This window comes from Rhinatrema bivittatum, chromosome 4 (genome assembly GCF_901001135.1).
Source record: "Rhinatrema bivittatum chromosome 4, aRhiBiv1.1, whole genome shotgun sequence".
Taxonomy (NCBI): domain Eukaryota; kingdom Metazoa; phylum Chordata; class Amphibia; order Gymnophiona; family Rhinatrematidae; genus Rhinatrema; species Rhinatrema bivittatum.
In genome coordinates this window covers 212,695,978-212,715,602 of record NC_042618.1, presented here as the reverse complement: position 1 = coordinate 212,715,602, position 19,625 = coordinate 212,695,978, and the positions used below count along the sequence as shown (strand labels likewise).

At 48.8% G+C, this 19,625-nt stretch overlaps 1 protein-coding gene across 3 annotated transcripts in view; it reads left to right on the top strand.

Moving 5' to 3' along the window:
- Positions 1-19,625, top strand: part of IP6K1 (inositol hexakisphosphate kinase 1) — a 124,127-nt gene that overhangs the window by 54,300 nt on the left and 50,202 nt on the right. For 2 of the 3 annotated variants that reach the window (XM_029599667.1, XM_029599669.1), the window contains exon 3: positions 10,578-10,791. In XM_029599667.1, coding sequence (XP_029455527.1) covers positions 10,578-10,791 — 214 coding nt within the window. Of the gene's footprint in view, positions 1-10,577; positions 10,792-19,625 lie in introns of those variants that run through there. The other variant, XM_029599670.1, reaches the window with a different exon arrangement.

Here is a 19,625-nt window from a genome sequence, read left to right as displayed (position 1 = left end):
CCTCCTTTCTAGCCTCAATCTCCCTCACTATGTGTACGCTGATGACGTTCAGCTGCTCATACCCATCACTGACTCTCTATCGAAAACCATGGATATCTGGAATGACACCCTCCATTCCATAAACAATCTCCTATCTTCCATCCACTTAGCTCTCAACACCACAAAAACTGAAATCATGCTCATCTCACCCCAAAACCAACCGATTTCCCCCCCCCCCCCCCTTCTCATATCCCAATTGCCCAACAAGTCCGTGATCTGGGAATTATCCTTGATGGTCACTTCACGCTGAAGAAATTCATCAGTAGCATACTAAAAGATGGCTTCTTTAAACTTCACACCCTAAAAAAACTTAAACCCTTACTACATCCCCCTGATTTCCGTACAGTGCTACAAACCACCATCTTCGCCAAAACAGACTACTGCAATTCTCTCCTCCTCGGCCTACCCAACAACGCCATCCACCCTATTCAAATATTGCAAAACACAACAGCCCGGATTTTGACCAATTCACGAAGACATGACCATATTACACCTGCTCTAAAAGACCTGCATTGGCTCCCACTAGCATCCCGCATACAATATAAGGCTCTCTCTCTCATCCACAAGGCCTTATACAATCCTGAAATGAACTGGTTTAATGAATCCTTCCGCCTACACCAATCTAATAAGCCCACTAGACACCCACATCTCGCCACCATGCCTATCCCCTCTCCTAAACTCTACAAACTAACTTCTACTAGAGCCCGCGCGCTATCGATCGCCGGGCCGACTCTCTGGAATATAATGCCAGTCGAACTACGGCAAGAAGAATGCCTAAAAACTTTCAAGCGGAAGCTTAAGACCTGGCTTTTCGCTAAAGCATACACCTAATTTCCCCTATCCCTCTCCACCACGCCACCCTCCCCTCCTTTTCCCTCCCCTCTCCCTTACCCCCCCTCACTTCATAGTCTACCTAAATTTATATTTCATATTATCCCCAATTAATGTACATATTGTATATACTTGCAAATCTTGTTTATAATATTTAATGTTATACTCCCATTATATCTCCCCCCCTTCAATTACTCTCTTGTTAACAGGTTATATTTGTTCGATGTAAAGCGCCACTCCTGGCGTCTGTTTGCGTTACACTGTGAACCGATGTGATATCCTTGATGAATGTCGGTATATAAAAATTTTAAATAAATAAATAAATACTCCTCCACGACACCCTTCATCAGACACCTGGGAGGAGGGAGACACTGATTCCTCATCAGAAGATATACTGTCTGAACCATCCCAACCTGAAGAAAGGAGGAAGTCACCTCCAGAGGACCTCTCCTTTTCAAATTTTGTAAAGGAGATGACTGATATCATTGCTTTTCAGCTAGTGGCAGAAGAGGACTCCAGGCAGAAGACGCTGGAGGCTTTGCATTTTGTAGATCCTCCTAAAGAAGTTTTAGCAATACCAGTCCATGAAGTCCTGGTTGACCTACAACATAGGCTGTGGGAAGCACCCCTGTTCAATCCCACTGGTGAACAAGAGGATGGATGCCACCTACCTAGTACAGCATATTCCAGGTTACCAAAAGGCCCAACTCCCACACCAATCTATGGTGGTAGAATCCGCCCAGAAGAAGTCAGAGGATACATCCCCACTCATCGACACCTCCTGGCAAAGAACAAAAGTTCTTAGATACTCTTGGCAGAAAGGTTTTTCAGGGTTCAATGCTTGTCTCCAGGATAGCATCATATCAACTATATATGATTCGGTATCAATGCAATCTCTGGAAGCAGATGCAACAAATATCTCAGTCCTTACCTCAACAATATCAAGACTCAGTGAATGACATCATACACAAGGGCCTAGAAGCAGGCATACATGAAGTCCGTGCAGCCTATGATAGCTTTTAAACCTCATCCAGGATGGCTGCAACGGGCATCAGTACCTGTAGGTGGGCCTGGCTGAAGGCTTCTGACCTCAGGCCTGAGATTCAGGAAAAGTTAGCAGATCTGCCTTGGGCTGGTGACAGCCTTTTTGGGGGGAAAGTTCAAGATGCAGTGGTGCAGCTAAAAGAACATTCAGAAACTCTGCACCAACTCGCTGCGGTTCCAACAGAAACACCAACTTCTGCACATAGAACAGTAAGAAAGGACACCAGAAAACCCTATTACAGATCACGGAGGTATTATCCACCAGCACCCCGTAATAGGGTATCCAGACCAGCGCAGAGAAGTCAGCCTAGGCAACCAAGGGCACCTAAGCCTCAACCTGCTCCTCAGACAGGCTCAGCATCAGGATTTTGAGAACCTGCCAAAGGACAGCAGCCACTCCACCAACCCGATCCCGAATCAGGTCGGGTCTCTTTCTTTCAACCCAATTGGTCAAACATAACAACAGATCAATGGGTACTATCCATTATAACACAAGGTTACCAACTGGATTTTATCACAGTACCAGAAGACTCTCCACCAAAGTCTCTTTGGATACACAAAGATCATATCACTCTCCTGTACACAGAATTATCCACCCTTCTGAGAACCAGGTCCGTGGAACCAGTTCCCCGACCTCAGCAGGGCAGAGGATTCTACTCCCGTTATTTCCTCATTCCAAAGAAAACAGGAGGCCTACGTCCCATCTTAGACCTCTGCAATCTCAATAAATTTCTACAGAAAGAAAAATTCAGAATGGTCTCCTTAGGCAACATGCTTCCCCTTTTTCAAGCAGGAGATTGGCTCTGTTCTCTGGATCTGCAAGACGCTTATGCTCACATTCCAATATTCTCTCCTCAACGCAAATTTCTACGCTTCCTGGTGGGTCATCAGCATTTCCAATTCCGGGTTCTACCATTCGGACTGGCCTCAGCACCCCGAGTATTCACAAAGTGCCTAGTGGTAGCAGCGGCCCATTTGCACAAAGAAAGTATATATGTCTTTCCTTACCTGGACGACTGGTTCATCAAAAGCCAGTCAAGAAAAGGAGCTCTCAGCTCTCTCAGGCTCACAATCAATCTGCTCCACTCGTTGGGATTCCTAATCAACTACCAGAAATCCCACCTCATGCCATCTCGCCTACTGCAATTCATCGGAGCAGAGTTGAACATCATAATATAAAGAGCCTTCCTCCCAGAGGACCGCGCAGAGACACTCTCCTCATTAGCGAAATCTCTGCACACAAAGGAACATGCGACAGCCCATCAGTTTCTAACTCTGCTCGTTCAAGGACTGCCTTTCACACAAGACTGTTCTTATACAGACAGACAACACAGTAGCCATGTGGTACCTGAACAAACAGGGAGGTACGGGCTCGTATCTCCTTTGTCAAGAAGCCGCACAGATTTGGGACTGGACCCTGACACATTCCATGTTTCTCCGGGCCACTTATCTGGCAGGCATTCACAGAGTAGTTGCAGACAGCCTCAGTCATCAGTTCCAACCTCACAAGTGGTCCCTGGATCCTTTAGTAGCGACCAGGATATTTCAACGTTGGGGTCAACCAACAGTGGACCTCTTTGCATCCGAGCTGAATACCAAAGTGGACAGATTCTGCTGCCTCCACAAACCAAGAAACTAGTTAGCCAAGGACACCTTTGCTTGCCCCTGGAATTCAGGTCTTCTATACGCATATCCCCCGATACATAATAACCAAAACTCTAGTGAAGCTACAACAGGACAAGGGGTCCATGATACTCATAGCCCCGTATTGGCCTCGCCAAATGTGGTTCCCCATGCTTCTAGATCTCTGGATCAGGAACCCGATTTGCCTGGATACAACTCCCACTCTCATAACTCAGGATCAGGGCAGGTTGCGTCACCCTAACCTCCATTCCCTATTTCTAACAGCTTGGATGTTGAAAGCTTAATCTTCCAACCACTCAATCTTTCAACTAATGTCTCTCAAGTGCTTGTAGCTTCACGTAAGCCTTCTACACAAAAAAAAACTATAGTTCGAAGTGGAAAAGATTTACCATGTGGTGTGCACAGAAAAGTATTGACCCCTTTTCTTGCCCCATAACATCTCTGTTAGACTATCTCTGGCACCTTTCAGACTCTGGTCTCCAGACCTCATCCGTAAGGGTACATCTGTGCTATCTCGGCTTACCATCATACAATAGGGGATGCACCAATATCAGTGCGACCCCTTGTCAGTAGATTTATTGAAAGGTTTAATTCACCTGAAACCCCCTTTACGGCCACCAGTCACAGAATGGGACCTTAATGTAGTACTAACAAGACTCATGCATTCTCCTTTTGAATCCATGGATTCCTACGATATTAAATTCCTTATATGGAAGTCTCTCTTCCTAGTAGCCATTACTTATGCTGGAAGGGTTAGTGAGTTACAGGCACTTGTCACATACTCACCCTATACAAAATTCCTACATGACCGAGTGGTACTCCGAACACACCCAAAATTCCTTTCCAAGGTAGTTACGGACTTCCACTTGAATCAGTCCATAGTCTTGCCCACTTTCTTCCCAAAGCCTCACTCTCACCAAGGTGAGAGGGCTTTGCACACCTTGGACTGTAAACGTGCACTTGCCTATTACCTAGACTGCACTACAATCCATAGGAAATCCACTCAACTTTGTTTCTTTTGACCCAAACAAACCAGGTAACGCAGTGGGCAAGCAAAATCTATCCAACTGGCTTGCAGATTGTATAGAGTTCTGCTATGAAAAAGCAGGCCTTCCTCTCCAAGGGCAAGTAAAGGTGCACTCAGTAAGAGCAATGTCAACCTCAGTAGCACACTATTGTTCAGTGCCAATAGCTGACATATGTAAAGCTGCAACATGGAGTTCTCTTCACACCTTCGCAGCTCATTACTGCATGGACAAAGAAGGGCGACAGGATTCGGCCTACGGACAATCTGTCTTAAAGAACTTGTTTCCCCCATAATCCCAACGCCTTCTATATCCAACCTGCTGTGATTTAGGCTGCCTCAATTTTTTCCAACAGTACTTCAGTGTTGGTCCACTACAAAATGATTCAGCCTATAGCTTGCTAATCACCCATATGTGAGGACTAGCATCCTGCTTGTCCTGGGATAAAGCAAAATTGCTTACCTTGTAATAGGTGTTATCCCAGGACAGCAGGATGTAGTCCTCACAAAACCCACCCGCCACCCCATGGAGTTGGGTCCGATACGTTTTATTATTTTATTTTTGCTAATGCTTATTACTACATACGAGACTGAAGGGAGACCCCTGTGGCTCGAGGGATCATGGCATGCTGGGTATGCTCAGTGGGCTTAGTGTGCCAGTCAAAAGTTTCTAGAAACTTTGACAGAAAGTTTTCCGTGATAGGACTCCATCAGTGACGTCACCCATATGTGAGGACTACATCCTGCTGTCCTGGAATAACACCTATTACAAGGTAAGCAATTTTGCTTTGTCATCACTAATGCAAGAAAATCTAAAAATTATTAATACAAAGAATAGCACATTGTAAAGACCTGATACCAGGGAGAAAACATGAACAGGGAAAATGGTACACACCAACCCCAGCACTTCTCCATCGACAAGGCCACACATACTCCATTAATTATATCATTAACCTCATCGAGAGGCTTTCCAGCAGGCACAGGAAGACCATATCAAATTAAACTTAGTAATTGTGTGGGATTTATAAGCTGTAATTTTGCTAAGTAAGTGCACTCTGTCCAAGCAACTAAACACCTTGGACTGAGGCGGCACGGAGACCATCCGCCAATGAGAAGCAATCATTCCTAGCAGGAAGAAAAAAATGTGGTTTATCGACAGTTGAACATGAATATTACTTTTGCGGGAGGAAAGTTCAATAAAACAGATTTCACACAAGGCTCCAAATGTATCCCATTCAATGTTTCCACAAAGACATAAAACATCTTGCCAGAACTTTAAGTTAAGGGGCAGTCCCACCAATTGTGATAGAAAAGCCCCCCCCCCCCCCCCCCCACCAACACTGACTCCAGCAAGTAGAATAAGCCTGTGGATACATCTGGCATGTATGTACCGGTGTCAGATACCCCCTAAACAGAAGTTTGTATGAATTTTCCAAAATACTTACTGAAATAGAACTCTTTACCACTCTGTGAAATATATCCCAATCTCCCTTTGACACCAAGCCAACATACCTCTCCCAAGCTTGAATATGGGACAGCTTTTCCACCAAATCAGATTTAGTAAATTATAATGTCTTAGAAATTATGCCCTTCACCTTATCCTCCTGCAAGCAATACCCTTCAAAGAGAGTCCTACAGAGGGCAAGGTAATTAACAATGGTGGGGGTACTCAGAAAGTGACTCAGTTGTGCATATTGTAGAAATGTCTTGATAACCAAGGAATACTTATCTTTAAAAGATTGCGAAGCCATTACATGATTACCCTCCCAAACCTTTCCACAAGTGAGAATCCCTCTGTCCATCCACAGCTTATACTGTGAAAACACCAGCCTGGGGTAAAATCACAATTATTATTTAAAGAAGTAATATAAAAATAATTCCTCTGACCAATAAGAGGTATCTTCCACTATGACCACAACTTCGATGTGGTCAGTGGATGTTCCCGGAAAGGATGCCATGTAGTAGACGGTTGCCAAATTAAGGCACACAAAGGCATCATACCCACTAAACTCTGCTTGCTAGTGACCCACAATTTCTTCCCCCCCCCCCCCCCCCCCGACGATGCCAATCCGAGATGGCCTGAAGTTGGGTGGCAGCGTAATACCATGCCAAATTGGGAACCCTTAAATAGAGAACCCGCCTTGATACCCAAGGAGGTCTCCTCTTCCAAAGGGAATCAAATACACTTCTGCCACTGTTTCAGCATATTTGAGGGGATGAAAATCGGGAAAATCTGAAAAAGATAAAGAAATCTTGCAAAATCCACCTGAATTTTGCTGAAGTTGGCGATCACCTTTTTCCACCCGCTGCCAACGTGGATGATCCTTATGGCATGTCAAAGCTGTATTAGTAGAGACGTTGGAAGATGCAGTTGTAAAGCCCAGCTGTTTCAAAATGGGCTCCGCCTCACCGAGAGTTTTTGCTTTGTATGTGACTCCTTGTAAGGTGAATGCGAGTCTAAAGGAGAATAGCCACCCTTATTTGCAGTTCTCTTTCTGAAATATCAATATTACAGGCTTCATCTCTGTGTGCTTACGTATTTTGGCCGCAGATAAATCGGCGAAGACAGCGACTTGATTTATTTATTTGTTGAGTTTTATATACAGTCATTCAGTAATGCCATCACAACGGTTTACATATTTCAACAGGGGGATAAAGGTTACATATTTTCAAAAGGAGGATCTATATATAGGCAACAACTTCCAGGTAAAGGTAGGGTAGAGTATAGAGAGGGGGTGGAAATAGATACAGTCAGGTTAAAGTACAGAGGTAGGGTAAAGAGGAGTGATGTAATAATGTGGAAGTTAACAAGCTAAGGGAACATAAGTTATCAGCTGGAGGTGGTTCGGAATATTGTTGTCCATGGAAACTGAGCAAGTTAAAGTTCATTTGGGAGTTCAGTTGCTGAGGTATTGTTGTGAGAGTTTGGTTGTCATTGTAAGCTTTGAAGAAAAGATGTGAATCCCAAGCCCAAATCTCCTCCTTAGCAATAGAAAAGATTTGCTCCTTCGCAGAATAGGAGTGAAAGCAAACAACAATGTCGCACGGTTGATCACCGACATGCCCAGGGCCCGCTTAATCACAATGTCGTCAAGGCGCGGGAAGGCCGAGGCCTCTCTGAATCCATCAAAAAGGCACAGAATTGAAAATTAAGGCTTTGCAGTCTGCTATACCTCTAAAACAGAGGTTGCACTGGCGAGACCTATTCTCGATGTCCTCTGATTTCTCATAGAGAGAGTTGTTGTCCCGGAGCACCTCACAGTGCTTCTGGAGATCTTTGATGTGAAGTTTGTGAGCACTGAAGGTCGTGCCATGTTCATCCGTGCGCCTCCCCATCTCTAGCAATGTCAGCCTTATTATTTCGAATATCTTTACAAAGGTTGCAGAACCATTCACGGAACTCGGCTTGCGATGGTAAATCAGAATCCTCTGGCGGCAGTTGCGAGGGTCTGGCATTGTCAGCCATTCCAATAGGCCCCAAGTCTCAATCTGCGCTGCACAGCTCTTCTCCAAGTTTTGAGAAGGAAAACTGTTTTAAATCGACAGTTTTCTTCTGGGTAGACATCACTACTCTTAGCTACTCGGTAAAACAATTAGTCACCAAAACTCCTATGTGGGCTAATGAAAAAATGCAATTAAGGCTTTCTACAAACGGGAGAAGTGTCTCAGGCAGCCAGTTCCGAACAGAGAGATAATATCCTTCCATCTGGCTGAAACTTTATTAAAGTCTTGAAAAATCAAGACTCTTTTGCTTTGAAAGCTCAGTTCCTTTTTCCTATATGCTTGTAAAGTGTTAGTTTTATGGATATAGTTTGGGAATCTTACTAACACCATATGCGGTTTATTCTTCTATGCCGATTTTGTTCGGACTATGCGTTTGCTCAAACTGCAGTTTCCCCTGCATGTCAGGTAGGCTTAATTCAGTGGGAAACCAATTCTCCAACATGCACACTAGATCAGATACAATAAACTTTCAGCTAGTCCAACAAATTTCAAATTACCCCAAAATCTGTTTTCTAATTTGTCAGTTTTCTCATCCATTACACCTTTTACCTGGTGACTTTTTTTTTTTTTATAACCCCTTCACCAGCAAAAAAAACTCTGCTTCACTGAATCAGTGTGCTTCCCATCAGCAAGTGCTGAATTAAGTATTGCAAGTTGTGCATGGATTTTGTCCATCATTGTTTAGGGCCACAACAGCATTCATTGCCTTCTCAGTTGAGGCCTCATCCATATATCTCAGTGCAGAGTCATCTCTGCTGTTGGGCCACCTTTTTCTCCTAGATAAGGCATGTCTTTGTCTTTTTTTTTTTTAACATTTTTTTTGTAGCCATTATAGCTTAGTTTCCAAAATTGGAGCACACTGTGATGCTCTGAAAACATTGAAATATGGATTTCTTGAAAAAAAAATAATTGGAGATCAGATATGGTAGGGATGGCATCCAGAGCTCCACAGCAGCATAACCGCTTAAAATCATCGCATCGCCTGACTCCATGATGCAGATTTTAAATACCGGAAAGATATTAATGATACACGTGAATCAAACCTTTTCTGATAGAAAGGAAAATGTAGAACTGGAGATGGCTATGAAATGCTGGGGTGAGGGGGGTAGACTCAGAAACAATGTCAGGAAATATTTCTTCACAGAAAGGATGGTAAATGTATGGAATGACCTTCTGAAAGAGGTAGTGAAGAACAGTGCGGTAATGAATTCAAAAGGACATTGGGTAAACAAAGATGTGGTAGTTAGAGGATGGAATGTAAGAAACACAGTAACCTGTTCTAACGTGAGGTTTAATGGAAAGCATGGGGGTAACCCTTGCAGAGCATTAGTTACAACACTAAACTAAACAAATTGTTGGGCAGATTGGGTGGACCATTTGGGTCTTTATCTGCTGTCATTCTCTATGACAGAGAGCCCTGTCTACAGGTAAGCAAACTTGCTTTTCCCAACTCTAATAATTTCGGTTGACACTCAAGTTTTCAAAACATTCATTCAGTCCCTACTGATGACACTAAATTTAATGGTAGCGATTTTCCAATTGTCTGCATTGGGACAAAGCCTGCATACTTTTTAACATGTGGGCTTTGTACAATTTTTCATTGTGAATGTTTGCAAATTCTTTTGCTTTTAAACTTGCTGCAGGTGCAACGAACATGCAATTGCTCCTTCTTTTTCTGTGGGAAGAATTTTGTGGAAAAGTCCAAAGATTTGAAAATGCACTCTACATGCACACTTTTTTTCCCCAACACAAACGTGGCACCCCCACCCCAGAATAGCAGCTCCATAATATAGTTAAAGGATATGAGTGCTGTGGAGCAAAATGAAAATTTAAAACTGCATTGAGGGAGGACAATTTTTAGACGCAGTTAAAAAGCTTTGAAAATTGACCTCCCTGCGTTATATTATACTGTGGCAGAGTAAACAGAGTTTGCGTAAATTTATGGATGTGGCTCAGCCCCTCCCCCCCCAATCCAAGAATATGAGACTGAATCATATAAACACACTATCTTCTGTGCTTCCCTTGTGACTCTCGTTCAGTTGATGAATCTCCTTTTCTCCATTTACCACAATTGTAATTGATAATTTCCCCTTTAGACTTTCTCTTACAGTTCTGTCATCAAAATTGATAGCTGGTCCAAATACCCTAGAAGTTATTGCATACTGAGGTTTGTTGTGACAAGTGATAGTGTCTGTGGAATGGTTTCAGAAGGGAGAAAATCAAATTCCTTTCGGGGAACACAGAGGGAATGATGGGATAGACCGGGGTAGACGGTTCCAGTTCTGGAGTGCCACAAATAGATCTGGTTTTCAGGACATCTACAGACCAATTTATGGCACTCCAGGACTGGAGTTGCCTACCCCTGGGATAGCCAGTAGGAACAGATGACGACAAACCTTGATCAGACTTGTCAGTGAATCTGCACTGGATAAAAGCCAATATTATTCTGAGTGAGTGTTGGAGCCTGATCTTTATTATTCCCTTCTGACAGGTGTGGTGTCGGTGTGCTTTGAGGGTGACAGCGATGGATACATTAACCTGGTTGCATATCCCTACATGGAAAATGAAGCTTTGGAACAGGATGAGATTTCAGAGAGGCAACAGCCGAGGCGAAAACATTCACGCAGGAGCTTTCACAGATCAAGCAGCTCCACTGAACACAAGGATGACAAGTTTCTGGGAGTGACAGGAGAATGCACAGAGGGGTGAGAAAGAGGGATGAATTGGTGGGTAAAAACATGGAGGGGGAAGGCTGAATAGAGAAGATTATAGGAGAAGACAGGGATGAGGGAAGGGATAATGACAAAAAAGAATAAGGGAGATGAATCAGGCAGAAAACACAGGGCAAGAAATGGGGAAGCTGCTGAACTGAAGTAATTGTATGAACCCCACAGAGAGGTAAATTTGAGAGAGGTTCTAATGATTAAAAAATTTAGAGAGAAGAATGAGGGAGAAAAGAATTAATGGTAGAAATCATAAAGAGGTGAGGATAAAATGGGAGATATTTCTCTGCCTTACATGGCTGCTTATGATACCTTTCTAAACATTGGATGTTCTCATTTGTAAGTCTATAGTGTAAGTGCCACATTGCTGAGAATGTTTTTAGGTACCTATAATGTGTACATTCCCTCAGTATCTCAAAACACAGCTCTGTTACAGAATCCAATTGTGATGCATTAGCTTGAAGAAAAATAAACTGAATCTGACAAGGTGTGCTATGCAGGGTCAGACCAAAGTTCCATTGAGCTCAGCATCTTGTCTCCAATAGTGGCCAGTCTGGATTACTAGGAAGCATCCGGTAAATCTTTTCCTTGTTGCTCATTACCAGGTATAAGCAGTGGCTTTCCCTACCTGCCTAATTGTTTATGGCCTTGTCCTCCAGGAACTAGTCCAAACCCCATTTAAACCCAGCTATGCTAGTTGACTTGATCACATCTTCTGGCAACAAATTCCACAGTTTAATTGTGCATGGAGTGAACAAATACTTTCTTCAGTTTGTTTGAGATTGCTATCTGTTTCATAGTGTACCCTAATTTGAGTACTAGTCCATAGACACACTCTGAGTCATCTCTTCATGCTAAAGCACCCCATCTGGTTTTGCCTTTCCTCACAAGGCACCCATGCCATCATCTTTATCATTTTTCTTATCCTCCTCTATGCTCTTCTAGTTCTCCTTTATCTTTTTTGAGATGTAGCAACTAGAACTGCACATAGCACTCAAGGTGCAATCCAAACCATGGTTTGACACAGAGGCATGGTATTCTGTTTTATTTTTTGTTCTGTCTGAATAATTCCTAACATTCTTTTGCTTTTTTACCACAACTGCACAAGCTGAGGAATTCAATATATTGTCTACAGCAATTCCAAGATCCTTTTCCTGAGTGGCGACTCCTAATATAGAACATAGTAATATGGTAAATGATGGCAGAAAAAGACAAATATTGCCCATCCAGTTGCCTAGCAGTGACCTGCCCACCCCAGGCAGATGCACCCATAAATTCCCACATGGAGGCAATTATCCACTCCCTCCTCCCCCATGTACTCCATCTAACCATGTATACCTCTTCTGTCTTGTGTTGTTTCTACCATTCCATGCAGGTTCTTCCCCCCGCCCCCCGTGCCTTCTGTTCAGTGTAATTGCTGCTCTGTGCAGGTAACGTCAGTGCTTTATTACCATCCTCTTACCACTATGCATCCTCTGTATTTTTCCGAGGACATGCAGAATGGTAGTTTTCATACATGGGTGAAAACATCCAATGGAGCCCACCATGGAAAATTTATGACGAAGTTTCTAGAACTTTGACTGAGCCTCTCTCAGTATGCTCAGGCACACATTATACCATGTGGCCATGCAGGGTCTCCTCAGTCTTTCTTTTTCCATGGAGCCTGGTGTTTCGCAGTAGAGTGATAGTCTCTTCCCCCCCCCCCCCCCCCCCCCTGTTTTAAGGATTTTTTTATGCGTTTTTTACTGTTGAAGTACTGTCAGGATCTTGCGGTTCTATGCAGGGTCCCTCAGTTCTCTTCTCTATCTTCCCTAGGTAGGTTTTTCAGTGCTTTGGATAAGTTTTGTTGTCAATCTCTGTGGTGGTATACTTGGTGCCAACTGACCATCAGGAGTCGCCATCATCGATTTCAATCTCGCATATCTTTTCTTTTGTGATGCCATGTCATCATCAAGGTTCCAGCAATGCCCCCAGTTTGGAAGGACTATTGACTATCACGATCCCCATGTTCCCTGTACGTACCTGGATCAGTCCAGACCGTGGGTTATGTCCCCAATCCAGCAGATGGAGTCAGCCCAAAGATCTGAGGGGGCGTCACCATAAGTACTACTACCCCCTCTGCAGGAGTTCAGTATCTTCTGACTCCAGCAGATGCGAGTAGGGGAATCTGGGCTTGCTCCCGATTGCCTATAACCTTCTTCCTTTTCTTCCCTTGTTTGGGACTTTATTTCCTGCTCCTTTGTTAGTTTTATTTGCTTGGATCAAGTTCTGCTTCAGTTCAAAAAAAAAAAAAAAATAAAAATCCAAAAGTTAATTGATTAATTGGGGAGGCGTGGCTTCTGTGTTGTAAGTCTCTGTCCCTCTCTTTCCTGCCTCGGCGCCTGTTGGTGCTTCACCGGGGTAAGTGTTTTTTCTTCTCCGTTGTTGTTTTGATTTGCAGCTAGTTTAGACGCGGCTGCCGGGGGCACCGGCCTCCAGCGTCTTCGCCTGCTCCCGCGGCAATTTTTCGTTTCCACGTGGGCCGCAGCGGGGAGCAGGGTGATCATCTTCGGCGGGTTGTGCGGCCAGGAAGGCCCCCCCGCGGCGCCGCTTTGTTCTTCGGCGGGTAGTGCAGGCCATCGGGCCCCCCCGCAGCGGCGCTCTGTATCGCGGCCCCCCCCCCCGAGGCTCCCAGGGCGTTTTTGGCTGCCGGAGACTCTTTCTTTTTTTTTTTATCACGATCGCGATGCCGCGGCCGGCGCGTTGCTCGGCCTGCGGCGAGCCTGGATCGCGTATCTCGAGGGAGGGGATCTGCGCTCGGTGCCTCCCCGGGGGGGAAGGCACGTCTCGGCCCCTCACTCGGTTTTCCCCTCTGGCAGCCTTGCCCGGGCGGCGTGGGCCGGCCCCTCCCCCATTCCTGGCGGGAACGGTGGCCATCTTGCATGCGCTGCGTCCTGAGGGAGATCAGGCAGCGCAGGGGGACGGGGAAGCCTCAGAGGGCTCCCCCCCGAACTTATTACCAGAAGACCCGCAGGGGCAGGGTCCCCCGGGGCCCCCAACAGCGGATGTCCCCCCGAGTAGGCCGGGGTTTTCACCAGAGTTCATCCGCCTGATGCACACAGCTTATCTTCAGGACCTGGCTGCTCCCGCGGAACCGCCACCACCCAAGCTGCCGCGACCTTCGTCCCTCTACACGGCCACCCCCGCGCCGGCGGGCGTGGGGGCCCCACAGCTCCCCGTCCCCACCCGGCTCCCTGTGGGCTCGGGGGGAGCTGGGTCGGACCCAGTTTCCCCTGGGGCGGACCCTGCAGCTTCGGGACAAGGGGACTCCACTGCAGAGGGAGAGGATCCACGCACGCTGCGCCTTTTCCAGCGGGAAGAGCTGGATGACCTAATCCCGCAAATCATTCAGGGGTTGGACCTCGATCCTCCGCCGGATCCGCCGGCTCCTGTGGCGCCAGCGGTCGTCACTTCCTCAAAGAAGGGGGATCCGGTACTGGCTGCCCTGCGTCCGAGGGCTCGGGCTTTTCCCATTCACGAGTCTTTCCTGCAGCTTCTCACCAGAGAATGGGATGCCCCGGAAGCTGCCCTAAGGGGCAGCCGCGCCATGGAGAGGCTGTATCCGCTGCCGGAAGATTTTCTGGATCTCATCAAGGTGCCCAGGGTGGACTCCGCGGTGTCGGCAGTCACGAAGAGGATGACCATACCGGTGACGGGTGGAGCGGCGTTAAGGGATACGCAGGATCGCAAGTTGGAAGTCTTCCTCAAGCGGGTCTTCGAGGTCTCCGCGGTGGGGCTGCGGGCGGCGATGTGCAGCTCGCTTGCCCAGCGGGCCAGTCTTCTCTGGGTGCAGCTATTGCTCACTTCTCAGGTGTTGCCGCCCGAGGAGGCCGCCCAGGCGGATAGGCTGGAAGCTGCGGTGGCATACGGGGCTGACGCCTCCTATGATCTGTTTAGGGTCCTCGCCCGTTCCATGGCCTCGGTGGTGGCGGCACGTCGTCTTCTATGGCTACGCAACTGGGCGGCGGACACGTCCTCCAAGTCAAGTCTGGGTTCCCTGCCATTCAGGGGAAAATTCCTGTTCGGGGAGGATCTAGACCAGATCATCAAGTCTCTGGGGGGAAACGCGGTCCATCGCCTGCCGGAAGACAGATATCGCTCCACCAGGGCTTTTTCGTCCTCCCGGACCAGAGCCAGGGCGCAACGGCGCTACAGGAATTACAGACCGGCGGCGTCTCGGGCCGCTGCTCCTAGGTCTCAGCCCTGGTCCCGGTCCTTTCGTGGGCGCCGCCCACCGCGTGCCGCTCCCACGGCAGGACAGCCCTTGCCCAAGTCCTCTCAATGATGTTCAGCTCGCCCACTCCGCCGTCCCCAAGATCGGGGGGCGGCTGGCGTTCTTTTACGAGGAGTGGGCACGGATCACCTCGGATCAGTGGGTCTTGGACACCATAGGACACGGCTATGCGTTGGAATTTGCCCGCGCTCCGAAGGGACGGTTCATCTTCTCTCCCTGCGGCTCGGCCATCAAGCGAAGGGCGGTGCAGCTGACCCTGGACAGACTATGGGAGATAGGCGCCATTGTGCCCGTACCCTCCGGAGAGGTGGGCTTGGGCCATTATTCCATCTACTTCGTGGTACCAAAGAAAGACGGTTCCTTCCGCCCCATACTGGACTTGAAGGAAGTCAACAGGTCCCTTCGGGTGGTCCGGTTTCGCATGGAAACGCTACGTTCGGTGATCGCGGCGGTACATCCAGGGGAGTTTCTGGCCTCCCTGGACCTGACGGAGGCCTATCTTCACATTCCCATTCGCCGGGAGCATCATTGTCTGCTACGGTTCAAGATTCTGGATCAGCATTTCCAGTTTGTGGCGCTTCCGTTTGGATTGGCGACGGCCCCGCGCACCTTCACCAAGATCATGGTAGCCGTGGCGGCTGCCCTTCGGAAGGAGGGGATTCTAGTCCATCCTTATCTGGACGATTGGCTCATCCGAGCGAAGTCTTTTCGACATGGACAGGCGGCAGTGGCCAGGGTGATAGAGTTTCTGCAGTCCCTGGGATGGGTGGTGAACTTCTCCAAGAGCTCCCTCGTGCCCTCGCAGCGCTTGGATTTCTTGGGGGCGACCTTCGACACCCGCCTGGGCGTGGTTTTTCTCAGACAGGACAAGGCGCATGCCCTACGGGAACACATACAACGATTCTCTGCATTACCAGCTCCCACCTCCTGGGACTATCTGCAGCTCCTGGGAGTGATGGGCTCCACCATCGACATGGTTCCTTGGGCATTTGCGCACCTACGGCCTCTGCAAAGAGCACTTCTATCCCGTTGGAAACCACTTTCGCAGGACTACCAGGTGATACTTCCGCTGCCCCAGTTTGCCAGGGACAGCTTGGCCTGGTGGATGGTGCCGGAGAATCTGGCTCGAGGCGTGTCCCTCGACCTACCAAATTGGGTGGTGGTAACCACCGACGCCAGCCTCGTAGGCTGGGGAGCAGTCTGCGACCGAAGCGCCACGCAGGGGACGTGGTCCACGGAGGAATCAAAGTGGTCCATCAATCGTCTGGAGACCAGGGCGGTCAGGCTGGCGCTTCTCCACTTCCTGCCGCTCCTTCGGAATCGGGAAGTCAGAATCTTATCGGACAACGCGACTACGGTGGCCTACATCAACCGTCAGGGCGGCACTCGCAGCCCGCAGGTTGCGCTCGAGGCAGCGATGCTGATGCAGTGGGCGGAACGACATCTGCGCCGCCTGGCGGCCTCGCACATCGCGGGCGTGGACAACGTCCAGGCGGACTTCTTAAGTCGCCAGCTTCTGGATCCCGGAGAGTGGTCGCTCTCCGACGAGGCCATGCAGCTGCTTGTTCGGCGGTGGGGCGCCCCCCACCTGGATCTCATGGCATCCGCCCAGAACACCAAGGCTCCTCGCTTCTTCAGTCGCCGGAGGGAACGGGGGGCGGAGGGCGTCGATGCTCTCGCGCTCCCGTGGCCGGCCGATCTGCTCCTATACGCGTTTCCCCCTTGGCCGCTGGTGGGAAGACTACTCCGACGGATAGAAGTTCATCAGGGGATGGTGATCTTCGTCGCGCCGGAGTGGCCAAGAAGACCTTGGTTTGCGGACCTCCTCCACCTGGTAATCGACGGTCCCATCCGGCTGGGACATCTTCCCCGCCTCCTCCACCAGGGACCGGTATTTTTCGACCAGGCAGAACTCTTCTGTCTTGTGGCCTGGCTTTTGAGAGGCGCCGCCTCCGCCGACGGGGGTATCCGGAGGCGGTAGTGTCCACTCTGCTGCGGTCTCGGAAAACTTCAACGTCGGTGGCCTATGTGCGAGTCTGGAAAGTGTTCGAGCTGTGGTGTACCGAGCGGAACACAAGATCCACGGAAGCGTCTGTCCCGCAGATTCTCCAGTTCCTACAGGCGGGAGTGGACAAGGGGCTCGCTTACAACTCACTTCGGGTTCAAGTGGCCGCTCTTGGCTCTCTCCTGCGGGGAGGAGGATCGCTGCTACAGCATCCGGACATCATCCGTTTTCTCAAGGGGGTCAAGCACTTGCGGCCTCCATTGCGGGATCCTTGTCCCTCTTGGAGCCTCAATCTGGTCCTACGTTCCATGTCGGGACCTCCGTTTGAACCACTGAGGTGTGCGACGATCAAGGACCTCACTCTCAAGGCGGTGTTCCTGGTGGCCATATGCTCCGCTCGGCGTATTTCGGAGCTGCAGGCTCTGTCCTGTCGAGAGCCTTATCTCCGGTTCTCTGATTCGGGCGTGTCACTCCGTACTGTGCCTTCCTTCCTCCCGAAGGTGGTGTCCGCCTTCCATGTGAATCAGACTGTGGAATTGCCATCTTTCTCTTCGTCTGAGCCGCGGTCTCTCCGTCTCCTTGACGTCAAGCGCACCCTGCGGCTCTACCTGGAGGCTACGAATGATTTTCGGACCTCTGACCATCTCTTCGTTCTTTGGTCCGGTCCCCGGAAGGGATCCCAGGCCTCGAAGACGACTATTGCCAGATGGCTGAAGGCCGGCATTGCCGCTTCCTACATCGGGGCGGGGCGGACGCCCCCACCCGGTATTGTGGCGCATTCTACACGCTCTCAGGCGGCCTCCTGGGCGGAGAGTCGCTCGGTATCCTCGCAAGAAATCTGTAGAGCGGCCACCTGGAAATCTTTGCACACGTTCTCAAGACACTACAGACTACACCTCGCCTCGTCCGTCCATGGACACTTTGGCGAACAGGTTCTACGAGCAGGCCTCGCAGGACCCCACCCGGATTAGGGAAGCTTGGGTACATCCCACGGTCTGGACTGATCCAGGTACGTACAGGGAAAAGAAAATTATTACTTACCTGCTAATTTTCGTTCCTGTAGTACCATGGATCAGTCCAGACGCCCACCGCATTTGGGTTCTACTCCTGCTCAGCTGTATTTGGGGGCTGACTCTGCTCCACTGTTCTTTATGTTACAGTAGTGGCTTTACTGCTGTTGTTTTTCACGTGTTTCCAGTTTTCATTGTCTGTCACCATTCTCTTGGAGGTTGACACGCGATGTTCGTGGCCTCCCACCCGTTGGTGGGACGGTTCCAGTTCTCTATTTCGACCCAGCGGCTCTTTGTTGCCGTTTTGTTTAAACTTGATCCAATCAAGGGGTTTCTGTTTACTCGGGCTTTGATATACTCGATACTGAACTCCTGCAGAGGGGGTAGTAGTACTTATGGTGACGCCCCCTCAGATCTTTGGGCTGACTCCATCTGCTGGATTGGGGACATAACCCACGGTCTGGACTGATCCATGGTACTACAGGAACGAAAATTAGCAGGTAAGTAATAATTTTCTTATAGATGTGTCCTCTGCTTGGAGCATTGCATGACATCTAGGATTGCTGCAAATGCACACAGATGCCCCCCCCCCCCCCCCCCCCCCCAAGGATACTGGGCCCGTTTGGAGATGATGGGCCAACTCTTCTGGAATGGGAAGACCTATCCATCGGCATCTATCGATGTAGAGGGACCTCAGAGCCACACCGATGACAGTCGATTCATTGGATCTGTCAGTGTCTGTAACTTGCAGGGACTCTGGAGCTGGGCCATTGCCCAGCTCTTTCAGATCAGACATCGGGTTCATTGTCTTTGACCTCAGAATTGGGGGAAGCTGAAGAAGCATCATCTGTTCCTGTTGATGCATGATGCCGGACACAAAGATGCGCCAGTTATGGCCAAAAGTTTCCCAAAGCAACCCTGTAGTGAGGAGCACCAGTCCTCCATGATTCCTAGATGTCTGCCACCGATCCTCCTTTTGGTTCCGAAGAGGATCTGGCCATGCCTCCTGGGTCCCTGGCCATTTTTGTATCGACGATCTACGAGGAGGAGTTGGAGAAGCAATTTCAGCTGGCCATGGAGAAGGTGCTGCAGGGCTTTGGCATCGGATCTCCAATGTCACTGGGACTGGCACAGTTGCTCCTTGAGCCACTGCTCAGCCCCCTACAAGCACTTATAGGTGCTGCACCAACACCATCATTGATGTCTGTGTCCGCAGAGGCATCAATGCCTGTTGGGACATTGGAGCCTCTGCCTACTGGCATGGTGGTTGTCCACAGTTCCTCCAAGGAACTGTGGACAACCACAACAAAGCTCCTTCTAGGTTGGGGTGGCCTCAGCGTCCAGGCCCACTTGGCCAGTCACTCAAGTTACCATACCAATGGCAGAGGACCAAGCACCAATATATCCATCCCCTATCTATTGCAATGAGAAGGACCGTTTTGATCCCTTGATGGGGGGGAGCTCCTGAGAGGCTTTGGAAGATGAGGCATCAAATGGCCTCCCCTCTGACCCTTCTCCTGCCAGTAGA